Source organism: Aphelocoma coerulescens, chromosome 4 (genome assembly GCF_041296385.1).
Source record: "Aphelocoma coerulescens isolate FSJ_1873_10779 chromosome 4, UR_Acoe_1.0, whole genome shotgun sequence".
In the NCBI taxonomy this organism is placed as follows: domain Eukaryota; kingdom Metazoa; phylum Chordata; class Aves; order Passeriformes; family Corvidae; genus Aphelocoma; species Aphelocoma coerulescens.
Genome location: NC_091017.1, coordinates 836,923 through 849,095, shown reverse-complemented (window position 1 = coordinate 849,095; position 12,173 = coordinate 836,923). Strand labels below are relative to the sequence as shown.

Genomic DNA, 12,173 nt, shown 5'->3' with positions numbered 1-12,173 from the left:
CTTGAACCTGTTTCTGTAGCTTTGTGGAGAGGGACACAAGGCTGTCACCCTGACCAAGGTCATGTGAGGCTGAGAGCCTGTCTTGGGAGCAGACTTCAAATTAGAAATAAACTATCCTTTAGGTTGTTGTTGGGCTTTGTTAATAATAGCTTTACGCTGAGCTTTATTACGAACAGCTTTCCACAGGGAATGTAAAGCCAGCGTGGAGCTGTGCTGTAATGGAGGCAGTCATGTTGGCCTTGGAACCCATCTTAGGGCTCACGGGTCCAAGGCTTCGTGTCTTTAAAAACTGTCCTCCTGAGCCCAAGATTATATTGAGTTGTTGAGGAAGCTCCTAAATACCTAACTGTCCACATTACATAGGCACATGAGAGCAACTAGGATCTGTTGGTTTACTCATTTATTTCTTCATTCATTTCAGGTTTTGAAATGTACAGAAAAAACAGATGTAAATACTCTATCTGAAAATACACTTTTGTATAATTGTTAGCTTTATCAAAACTTATTTTATTTGTCTGAATGAAAATGGATGCTAAAAACTCGGTCACGTCTCCAAAACAGCCAAGTTTTAATGGATTTGTAAGGAGCCATTTATACTGTTGTAGCTGCCATTCCTGGTTCAGCTTTTACAGATGTTCTTAGTGGTTGCTGTATGTTACTGTAGAGGCAAAATCCTTCTGTGCCTGAAGTTCTGTACTGTTTGTCTGAGATTTGGATAAATAAGCAAGGGGTTCACTACTTGGAGAAACAACATTTGGTACTTAGATATGTTTCAAAAAAATCTGTATGATTTAAAAAACCTTATTGTCTCTATGTACATAATATGCGTAACTTTCTTCAGAATGTCTTTGTTAATATTCTTCTAGACTGTCTCCACAAAGTGGCTCTCAGCAGTCTGAAAGATGGTCAAGTTGCTGGAAGATTTTTCAGCCTTATTTTGTTCTACCTGAGTAAGCAAATAGGATACTTAGAATTCTGACAGCTCCACTGTTTCCTGGTTGGAGTTTCAGGAGTGTAACATGGTCATGTGTAAATGGCATGTTGAGGCCTGTGGAGTTAGTCAAGGTTGACCTTAAATACACATAGGAAAAAACCAAGCACATGTGGCTGATGTAGAATTTCATTAAAAACAAACAAAGAAACCCAGCCCAGGAAAAGCCCAAATCATTGCTGGTTAGCTGATATTAAGATCCCAAAAGTGTGTAGTTAAGGTGACAGAAAGACAGTTCAAGGAAAGAAAGGTAAGAAAGAGGTGTGAGCTTTTTAAGGAGTTTTATTCTGCTAAGTATCTATTGGCTTATATAGCTGCAGATGCTGTAGAAAGGCTTCTTACTAAGCATTCCAGGGAAAAGTGCAGTGTGGCTGTCCTGTGTAACTTCTGAGAATTTAAACTTCGAGTGACTTTGGTGGAAATAAAAGACTGAAAGAGACGAAGCTCCTTTTTGTGTTTTAATGCCAGTCAGCAACTGAGCCCCACACAGCCCGGTGCGATGAGGGAGAGAACAGGAAGGGGAGCAGTGAGGAAACCCGTGGGCTGTTATCGGGACAGTTCACCTAGTCGGGTCTTGCTCAGGGTTGTGCCACTTGACTCTTGGAGGAAAGGGTTTTACAGCGGTGGTATTTACTGATGGAAAGCCATTCAAGGTCAGGGATCTGCTTCTCGCCAAAACCAGGATCAGGTCTGCTTTTACAGTCCCTAGGGTTCAACTGCTGGCTGATATCGCCACCTAATGGCAAGAAGAGCACTTGGCTGAGGATTTTGGGGCTTTTCGCTACTTTCCACTGATGGTTTTTTACCCAGTCGTGTCTGCCCAGGTTACATCGGAACAGTTGTCAGGGAAACTTGATATCTGGAGTTCTGTTTTGTCTTCCTGCTAGTCAGAGAGAATTTCAAGGCTACAAAACTGGTTAAAAAGTTACGAAGTGATTATTATCTTCTTATCGTGACTCTTGTGCTTTACCTGACTACTGCTTTATTTTTTTGGTCAAATATTGGTGCTTAAAAACCAGATTGTTCTGTTGTGAGGATAGTACAAAAACTCTTCTGCTAACGAAGGTCTGCACATCACTCTGGCAGAATTCCTCAGGCTGGTGTTAGGGAGCCCTCTTGGATCGCTTCAGTCCCAGCTGGAGTTCAGCATTAGACCTCAAGCTGTTAAGCGAGAGTGTCCTGTGAATTTTTTGAGAAGGCCCTGTGTAAACTAGGGTGAGGCTGTTGAATTAAACTTGGCAGTAACTCTGCTTTGACAGTCTGGCATGTCATTTGATTAAATGAGAATGAAGTTAAAAAATAATAAATATTTAATCTTCAAGAGAAATTCTTTAGTAAAACTTGGCTTCTTGAGTGGCAGTGATTATGTGCTTGTTTCCTCAAGCACATGAGACTTGCATCAAATGAGGTGCATTATACTTCATAAACATGACTTGCAGATGCTGCTGAGTGCCATGAAATGTGTGCATTTCAATTGGCTGCCTGATTATCCGCGTAGTTAATCATTTCAATTTACGTATTTCTGTCCGGATGGTGTACCCAAGCTCCTGCCCTAGTACCAAGTTCCCATGGTGCCAGATGGCTTTCGATCAGAGAGCAGTCACTTAAGGAAAGCAGGGATTACATGAGCTCTCCTGTGAGGTGGATTTCCTATAACTGTGGGAAAGCTGTGCATGTGAGCCTTGAGGTGATGCCAGTGTGGCCTTCTTGAGCAGCAGGCAGGACTAACAGGAGGCAGATAAAACAGCAGAGTGTTGGTTTTCACTTTGGTTTCCCGAGCATTGGGAATTACTTTCTGTGAGGGTTATTTCACTTGTATGTGTATTTCCTTGCTTCCTTGATTCTTCCCTACCAGCGAAGAGAGAAAAAAACCCTCATACTGGAAAGTGGAATAGTAGTCGACTATGTGGTTCCCAGTTCATGGCACTGTTGGACTAAGAATGTTGCTGGTGGGACTGGTTGTGGGAAATTGCTTAATTCTACTTTGCATGTTCAGTGTGGTTTAAATATAAACACTTCATTAGGGCTGATTGCTTGCACTCTCTGGGGCTCCAGGGAGGCTATTGAGGCTAACCTGAACAGTCATGTGACCTCTTCAGTATCTCTCAAGAATTTTTCTTAAAATTTTACTTTTTATATATTAGAATGTGGGTTTAGGGAATTAATATACCTTCACTTGATTCAGGTTTTTGAATGACTCTGAAAGTACTTCAGGATTGATATCTCAATACATAGTTGTTCTGTGCTTTATGAATTCGTTTGAATGTGAAAATGCTTTTCTAATGCTTTCATGTAATGTTGTAAGAAAATAGTAAGACTTCAATGGTTTTGTCATGAATAGTTGGTTTAAGAGAAATGGGTTGAGGTAACAAATATTTAACTTCTCAAGTGTTTGTTACTTGTCACTCAATGGCTGACATAGTCTTTGTTGCTCATCCTTAGTATGTAGTGATGTTGACTAGAGGAATACCAACAAACTCAAGTAGCTTCTTCTTTTTGTACTTGTGTTCTCCAGGTGGCTTCTCAACTGTGTTTCTGGTACGCACCCCCAGCGGGACCCGCTGCGCGCTGAAGCGAATGTGCGTGAATAACGTGCCAGACCTCAATGTCTGCAAGAGAGAAATCACCATAATGGTAAGAAGCCATTATCTGGAACTGGACAATGTGTCAGGTGGTAGTGTGGACACATCAAATGCCTCTCCAGTATTTCTAGACAACTCTTGCTTTTGATCCTGTGGTCCTGATTTTCCGCCAGTACTTCCAGAAACTGATGCTGGCTTTAAGGTTGGTACATGAATAATTTCAGAAGGAGTTATTCAAATATGTATTTGATACCACAGTCAGTTTGGTCAGTACGTCTGGTTCCCAAGCAAAAGGAATTTATTGCAGTGCTGCAGTGGCAAATGAAAATCTCTCTTAATTTTCTTGGTACTGAAGTGTAATATGTGTTTTCTTTTTCAGAAAGAGTTATCTGGGCACAAGAACATTGTGAGCTATTTGGACTGTGCTGTCAACTTGCTAAGTGATAACGTTTGGGAGGTGCTCATCCTCATGGAGTACTGTCGGGGTAAGAGTCACCTCATAGGTTTCCAGAGGAAAATGTTTGTACTGTCACCTGTGATTTTACTTAAAACTGTTCTCTTAAGAGAAGGGGTTAACACATGTGTGTTACAGCTGGAATCCAGGTAGTTCATTTCACTTTTCTGTTGGCATTGCTACTTAGGCACTGGGCAAAACGTGAGTTTCACAAAGCTGTGTAATTAAGTTATAAACAGGGAAATTAATTTTCTATGTATCAAGTGCAGTTGTGCTGTTCTCCTGGTGGAGCTAAGCAACATGTACATGGAGCTTAACTCAATGGGAAAAATGGGCAAATTTTCACCACTCTTCTCGCTCTGCTGTTTTTGTTTTAGATGACAGCATTGAAGAAGCTTTACCTGACAGGTGATTTGCTACAAATGGGCATATTAAAGTTAGGGTTGATAGTGCTGTCCAAAAAGATGTTAGCCCTGTGTTCCTGCTTTACAATGTAACTTTGTTTCAAACAATATCTAAGTCAGGGACTGTCTGGTTTGGGGTTTTTTTTCCCCCATGTCCCATATGTATGGAATAAACTTGCCAGTGTGTTTAACTTGAAGTGAAGTTTGTCTAAAATCTAGGGAGACTGGGTGTTGGCCTCATAGTATGAGGTGGTGGTTAACCCAAGTAAGTGGTGATAGTGGAACCAGTGCTGCAACTACAAAGCAAATACTTTGAGCCTAGAAAGAAGCCATCCCGTGGTCTGTACTGCTCAAAGAATACTTTGAGCTGAGGTGAATGTGGGTTATATTTGCAGTAGAAGCAGTAAGCATTACAGGTTGTGCAGTCTGTACCGTAAGGAGCCAAAAACAACCTTAATGTACATTTTGGGGAATGGAATAAGGAGAACTTGAAAACTAATGGTCACATTTTTGGGTTTTACCCTGCTTGTATGGGTGAATTTCTGTACCTTTGTGAGAGCTCAGTTCTGACTCCCTGTTAGTAGTACTTTTTCCCTAATGATCCTGGTAAATAGCCCTGTGGATGACAGCTGTCAGATCACTTGACAGTGTTGGGCTTTCTGTGTTCCAAGCATCCTTGTTTGACAGAATGCCCACCAAGGCCCTGCTGCATCTCTGCAAGAGTCCTTTGTCATTTCTGTGTGCAGTGAGCATTGTGGTAGGAAGAGCTTAGTGTTGTCTGGTAAAGTTACTGCAAGAAACAGGGAAGTATTGATTCCCAATCTTAAAAGACACCTGTGAAAAGGGAAAGGGAGGTCTTCTTCCTTGGAGGAAGTTCAGGGCTTTTTTTGACCCCTTCCCTGCCTCCCCTTTCTTCCTCCTTTGTCTTCCAGAAAGACAGAGAGGGTGTCTCGAGAGTGAATTCATGAACTCAGTCGGCTGACAGAGTTTGGGTTATGGATCCCAATGCAAGAGACAGTTCTGAGGTGACATTTTGGTGTGATGGATGCTTTTTTGTGTGTGCAGCAGTTGGTTTCAAACGTGTTTCAGCCACAGGGACTGGATTGTTTTCATTTGAGCCAATAATTTTTCTGTTTAGGGTGATACAAGAGTGTGGAGTTGGAAAACCAGGTTTGTTTTGTTCAAATACAGTAACTGTGGAAAACTTTCTTACATCATATTTGTGGATTTAATGCATATAAGTAAGCTTTTACTTCTGTACCTGATAGGAATTACTTGAAAGAAATGTCTCTTCTTTCCTTAGCTGGGCAAGTTGTGAACCAGATGAACCAGCGTCTGCAGACAGGTTTCACCGAGTCAGAAGTAATGAGAATATTTTGTGACACCTGTGAAGCTGTTGCCAGGTTGCATCAGTGCAAAACACCTATAGTTCACCGGGATCTGAAGGTATGAACTTCACTGTAAGAAAATCCAGGCTAAAATCAGTGATCTGTTTGAAAACGGTTGAGGATATAGGAGAGGTTTCCCTAAGACAGACTCCTAGTTGGGAGCTTGCTGTTGGTGGAGCTATAGACAGACGTTAACCATAGGACATCATTTATTGCTAAAAGTAAGTTTAGCAGTTGATTTTGCTGAAAACTTCCTGCTTGTATGTGAGAATATGTAGTAACACTTTACCTGGAAATGAATGCTATTATATTAACCTGATTTTTGTGTGTTGATTTCCTTTCAAGGTGGAGAATCTATTGTTAAATGATAATGGGAACTACGTTCTCTGTGATTTTGGCAGTGCCACTAACAAATACCTGAACCCTCAAAGAGATGGTGTTAATATGGTTGAAGAAGAAATTAAAAAGTAAGTTTACTTTTAGGTGACCTGTCATAAGCAATGACTGTGCTGCCAGGAAGCTCCATGTGTTATAGTGCAGTGTGCATGTATGACCTATGAATTGAAATTAATGGCTGATCTTGAATTAATTTTGGCATAAATTTAGTAAAAGACTGGAGGTATTTGATAACATTTCCTCCATTTACTCATAGATTGTTTTTCAAAGGTGAGATTCTTAAAAATAAAACTGTTGGAAAAAAGCATGCTGTTCTGAAATTCAATTGTTCAAAAATATATGTCTGGCTCCTGGCCAATTTAGGAGTTGGATGTTTTTAATTTGTGCTGTTTCAATACTGCTAAGCAAATACTTGCTGAGATAACAACTGGTGTAAATAAGCATTGCAATGGATTTATGTAGAGTCTCATTTACAGAGTATGGTCCATGTTCATTTTCCTAAGACTGATCAGAAAAGTATTTCAATTTTTCTTAGACACGCTCTTGGAAACATGTATTACCTTGGTTTTGCCCTTCTGGGCTAACTACTGCAGAGGGTTACATACAGGCTGCTTGTTTTCAAGTCATGAAGTGATACAGGCTTTTTCCACCTCGGAAGTATTTGAAATACCAGTTTAACAGTTGTTTTGAGATGTTAGTGTTACAAAATCTGCATTCAGTATGTTTCAGTGTGAGACAGGGAGAGCCCTTGTAGGACCCTGCAGTTACCCCTCCCAGATGACTGGCACAGTCACTCTGGCCTAAGTCCGTGCTTTTGGGGAAATAACACTAAAAGCAAATATTAGCTGACTGAAGACTTATTCTTCAGTATGATAGTTAATATTGCTGCTCCAGATACTATTTGTGCTGCTGCAAATGCAGTAATGACTTGGATCGTGCAAGACAATTCCAGGCACATGTCTGAAACTTGTGTGATTGGTGTGTGCATAGCAGATGGGGAAAACATCCTCTCAGTTCTGAGGCAAAGTTTTCAACTATGTCCTCTCTATTTTATATTGCTAGGTACACAACACTTTCATACAGAGCTCCTGAGATGATCAATCTGTATGGAGGAAAGCCAATTACTACCAAGGCAGATATCTGGGTAAGAAAAAAAACAGGTAGTATGATATATGGGACTGGTTAAGGAGGGGGAATTAGAACTGCCATTGACTGATTGAAAAATTAATTATTGGAAAATGAAATACATTGGGCAGCTATAGAACACAACAGTAGAGATAGCTTGGGTAGTTACATTTTTTGTAAATATAATGAATCCCACATTTGATTTTTTTTTTTTTCTTTTAATTTAAAGGAAGGGGAATGTGATTTAGAACTTCTCTTCTTTTGTTGGCTCTAGTTTCTGGTTGATAGTCCCTAGTGATTTCTCATGGAAACCTATTGGCAGCGTGGTCAAGAAAGGTGCTTTTCATTAGTTGATGTGCAGAGAAGAAAACAATTTAGTGCAAAAGTAATTTAGTGCAAAGAGTTGTGATAACTCTGGGTGATAGGACACTGAGAATGCAGCTCCTGGTATGCTCTGGTTTGTACTTGGTCTGCTACAGGAATCTGTGGAAGAGCAAGTGTTGTTAGAGCTGCTTTTGATCCATCAGCTCATTGCATCAGCTGTGTTCTGAAGTGCAGCTCCTACAGAGTGTGAACAGCCGCTATAGCCAGGGTGGAGCGTCTTGTTGGTGCTGCTGTGTCATGGCAAGGGGCTTGTTCTCATCCCCTCACAGGGCCTGTGTTTGTCTTTCACAGGCACTGGGCTGCTTGCTGTATAAGCTCTGCTTCTTTTCACTTCCCTTCGGAGAAAGTCAGGTTGCCATTTGTGATGGAAGCTTTACTATCCCAGACGGCTCGCGATACTCCCACAGCGTTCACTGCTTGATAAGTAAGTACACAGGCACTGAAGCAACTCTTCCATCTCATGAAGCCAGAAAAGCACAGCAAGTGCTGCTGAGCACCATCAGTGTGAAGACCTGCCGCGTTCAGCTGTGCCTCTCAACTCCCCAAGAGCGTTGCTGAGGCTCAAGGAACCTTTTGGTTTCTCTGGGACTCAAGGATGATTTTTTTTTCCCTTAGGTGTCCATAAACCCCAAAGGATTAGGGGGAATGCAAAGAGTGCTTGTATTTATTATTTAGCTTTGTTTATTCATACTTCCTTTTTGCTCTTAAGTGTGTATTTTCTGTGGAATGTCAGACTGTTGACAGTATTTTCTGTGCAAGTTGGACAGTTGTGCTTAGATGAATTTGAAGTGCAGCTTTAGCATAGCAACGTCAATGTGCTAAGATTAATTGCACTGGGGATAATTTTATAGTAGTTCCATGATTTGTACTGGGAAAAAAATCAGGAAAATTTTGTGCAACCCCAAGTGTCGGACATGAACTCTGGCAAAAGTTTGGTATACGTTCTGGCGAAGTGTATGAAGAGAGATTTTTGGACAAGAAGCAGCTCTGAGGCTTGTGAATCATGCATTACCCAGGCACAGAGATGTGGGAGCTAATATTTACAGTAACCATCAGTATTGTCTTTGTTTTCCACTTAAAGTAGGCTCACTTGAAAGAGTGAGATGGACAGAATATGAAAAATTCAAAAGGTTTGAGTAGGAGCTTTTAGAACTTTAAGTTATGGATGTGTTGACCAAGTATTTGATACTTTATTTAATAGGCAATGCCGAATCCAAACTGCTTTTTTGAGTGCACGTTCATAACTGAGAAACAGCAGTTGTGATGGCAAGCACTTCCCTTCTGCCAGTACTGACAAAATGAGACAAAATTTCAAATGACTTAAGTACTTTTCTCTGTCATGGTGTTACTTTTTTTTTTTTTTTTTTTTTTAGAAGAGTATGGGTTTTAATCCTTTCTCCTATGTCTGAATGCAGATTTTTTAATTCAGTGAACTGCTGTGCCAAGATGAGCAATTCTGACATGGAATATATGTGGGTGGGGCAGAATGTCCTTATGTAAACTTCCCTTCTTTCCTTTTGGAGTGGAAGCCATAAAAAGCTGCAGTTGTTCATAAAAGGTATTTCAGGAACTGTGGCTTTCTCTCTGCTCTTTTACAAGGCAGGGGCTGGGGAGGAACAAGCTGGACATGATCCAGCCCATGAATTTAACATTTCAGAGTCAAGTGGCAGGAGTGACTTCAGTGAGCCTTCTGCTTCCATGTCATGGTGCTGCAACTGAGTGTTGGAATCTGTTATTTTGTAAAATCTATTGAAAATTAAACTGGCAGTGAACTGTACAGAACATGTCATAATGGTTTTGTGTAAAATTCTAGAATCTAAAATTATTTTTTCAGCCTATTGAGGATTTCTTGTAAAATGATGTGTAAGGTTGGCTGTACTACTGAGCAGTTGTGCAAGTGTAGTTCACTTTGCTTGTCAAAAGTGAGAAGTTATATTTTGATAGGTTGTTCATTACTTCATAGCAAAGCATTTTTAGAGGCTTAGGATTTTTTTAGAAAGCATATTTTATTGTGTATTTAGGTTCTCTGGTTATCTAGGCAAGATTGCCTGATTATGTATACTCTGTTATGTTGGAGACAATATACAGTAACTTTGATTTCTTGGAAAAACACCAAACCTTTTAATTTGGGAAGCAAATGTTTGAGAGGGAGTATCAGGAATTGTGTGTCTTGTCAGGGAAAAGTCCTTTTATTCATGATACTGTATTTTTTTATATGCAAGATTGTTCATAGTCAATGAAACCTACAGACAAAAAATGATAAACCTTAGCATGATGCAGTAAGATCTGTCAATCTCCTTTTAGTTATAGTGAATTTTGTATTAACCCTGGGAAATGTTAGTACTGTGAGTTGGTTTTGTGTTGTTTCTCTCTGCAGTTACTAATTCCTACTTCAGTTTAGCTCCCTTTTGCACAGCTGAGTGTCAGGATATCAAGCAGCATACATGTTCTACAATTGGTTTTGACCCTGTACACCATTTGACTTGACAAAAAGTATATAAAATCCCCCGAACCCAAGATAACAGTGGAAATGACTCTTTGGTGGTAAGCTGATTTGGTGGAACTGCTGAATTTCTCCTTGCTGGTAGCATGCTGTCTCAACAGGCTTTCTGAGATCTAGCAGTGATATGTCTTTATCAATTTTTGCAGGATATATGCTTGAACCAGATCAAGAGCAGAGACCTGATATCTTTCAAGTGTCTTACTTTGCCTTTAAAATTGCCAAAAAGGATTGTCCAGTGTCAAATATTAATGTAAGTACTCTTGAATTCCTTCAGTATTTTCAGTGTGTTATATAGGTAGCATTGACAAGTTCATCAGATTAGCTGAGAGATCACATCAATTCTGTCATATGCCTGGTTCCTAAATGTAAAACACAGTGGAGACCACATCAAGCTGATGTTGTGTACACGCAGTATGAGTTCTCTGTAAGCAAAATATGCTCTTAATTTTGAGGGCATAGTTTCATGAACTACATTGATGCTGCACCGATACCTGGCTTAGGATTTAGCCATTAGCAGTCTCTTAATACAATCAATATGAAATATGCAGTTGTTAACCTTGTTGACAGTAGAAGGCTTAATGTTGTAAATGGAGTGTCAAGAGCGTGTGTTGTTTGCTCTCGATAAACCCTTCTCTTAATCGTCCTTAGCAATTGTGTTTGTCTGTTGGGAGGCTCCAGTGAGCTGGAGAGCAAACACGGCAGTACTTGGGTCAGCCTGCATTCTTACCCTTGCTTTCCATGGCGGTCTGAGCTTGGTCTCCAAGATCACTTGCTTCACAGGTGTAATTACTGTGCCATGGAATTTGGGGATGCTTAGCTAATGTTGAGTATTATAAAGTGGTTCTCAAGACAAGTATCAGGAAAAATCCATCTGAAATTGAGTTTGCAACAGGTATCAGTTGTAGTGCTCTGTCTTCAGAGGCAGACAAGTGAACTTTCTGAGATCCCTTTGAATTCCTTTTTTCCTTTATCACTGCAGAAGGAGGTGCTCCGTAAATTTGAGCGTTGCCTTTTGGAAACACAAACTAAAATAAACCAGGAAGTCTTGAAATACTTGATAGTTAACTGTCTCTATCATTTGTGACCAGATTTAGATTTGCATTCCTTATGTGCATTTGTCATTAGAGATGATGGGTTTCCTTCTTTGCCCCCAGCTGCCATATTCCTTGTAAAACATAATCTAGGTGGTGTTGAATTCATTCAGGAATGTGATTGAGGTGGGGGCAAGATAAAAGCCTGTCGAAGCTTTGGTGCTGCATGGTTTTCTGAAATTTGTCTTCTGGTTGAAGAGCCAAGTGCGCTAAGAACGGTTTCCTCCCAAGATTGGCTTTGCTTTAGTTCTGGAGCTTGAGGCTGAAGTAAGTGTCTGTGCACTCCCACAAAAGTGCTTGCGGAACATGTTGTACTTTATTGTTGATAGTTGGTAGTGAAAATGAAGTAGTTGACAAAACAGTCAGACCAGTGAGGTTCTGCTTTACTTCTGCAACAGATTGAGAGGATATAGAGGTATTGTTAAGATAAAACCGTTTTCATCTACAGCTGTGAGTTCTGCATGAAGCCTTGTAACATGGAGGTCTTGAATCCAAGTATTCCTCTTCAATATGTAATGAATTTTTTTCTTTCAGGATTTTGGTTTTTTTAATTTATTCAAATTTATTTTTCCCAAGAATTCTCCTGTCCCTTCAACTCTTCCTGAACCCATGACAGCTAGTGAGGCAGCTGCTAGAAAAAGCCAAATAAAAGCAAGGTGAGCAGAGGATGTGACTTTACATTTTCTTTCTCCTAGTGTTACTAAGCTACATGTTTGTTTAAAACCCATCTTCATACTCTTGTTAATAAATGAAATATTACCTCAGTAAAAGTCATTAGATAAACTGCATTTCTAAGAGCTTCAAGTCTCTGGATTCCACTCCTTTGCTTTTTTCATTATATTGACAATCTCGGGA

At 40.1% G+C, this 12,173-nt stretch overlaps 1 protein-coding gene across 8 annotated transcripts in view; it reads left to right on the top strand.

Moving 5' to 3' along the window:
- Window positions 1–12,173, top strand: part of BMP2K (BMP2 inducible kinase) — a 50,454-nt gene that overhangs the window by 15,716 nt on the left and 22,565 nt on the right. For 6 of the 8 annotated variants that reach the window (XM_069012319.1, XM_069012316.1, XM_069012322.1 and 3 more), the window contains exons 2-9: window positions 3,507–3,625; window positions 3,953–4,058; window positions 5,735–5,877; window positions 6,165–6,286; window positions 7,278–7,359; window positions 8,016–8,148; window positions 10,374–10,477; window positions 11,853–11,974. In XM_069012319.1, coding sequence (XP_068868420.1) covers window positions 3,507–3,625; window positions 3,953–4,058; window positions 5,735–5,877; window positions 6,165–6,286; window positions 7,278–7,359; window positions 8,016–8,148; window positions 10,374–10,477; window positions 11,853–11,974 — 931 coding nt within the window. The remainder of the gene's footprint in view (window positions 1–3,506; window positions 3,626–3,952; window positions 4,059–5,734; window positions 5,878–6,164; window positions 6,287–7,277; window positions 7,360–8,015; window positions 8,149–10,373; window positions 10,478–11,852; window positions 11,975–12,173) is intronic. The other 2 variants (XM_069012324.1, XM_069012318.1) reach the window with 1 other exon arrangement.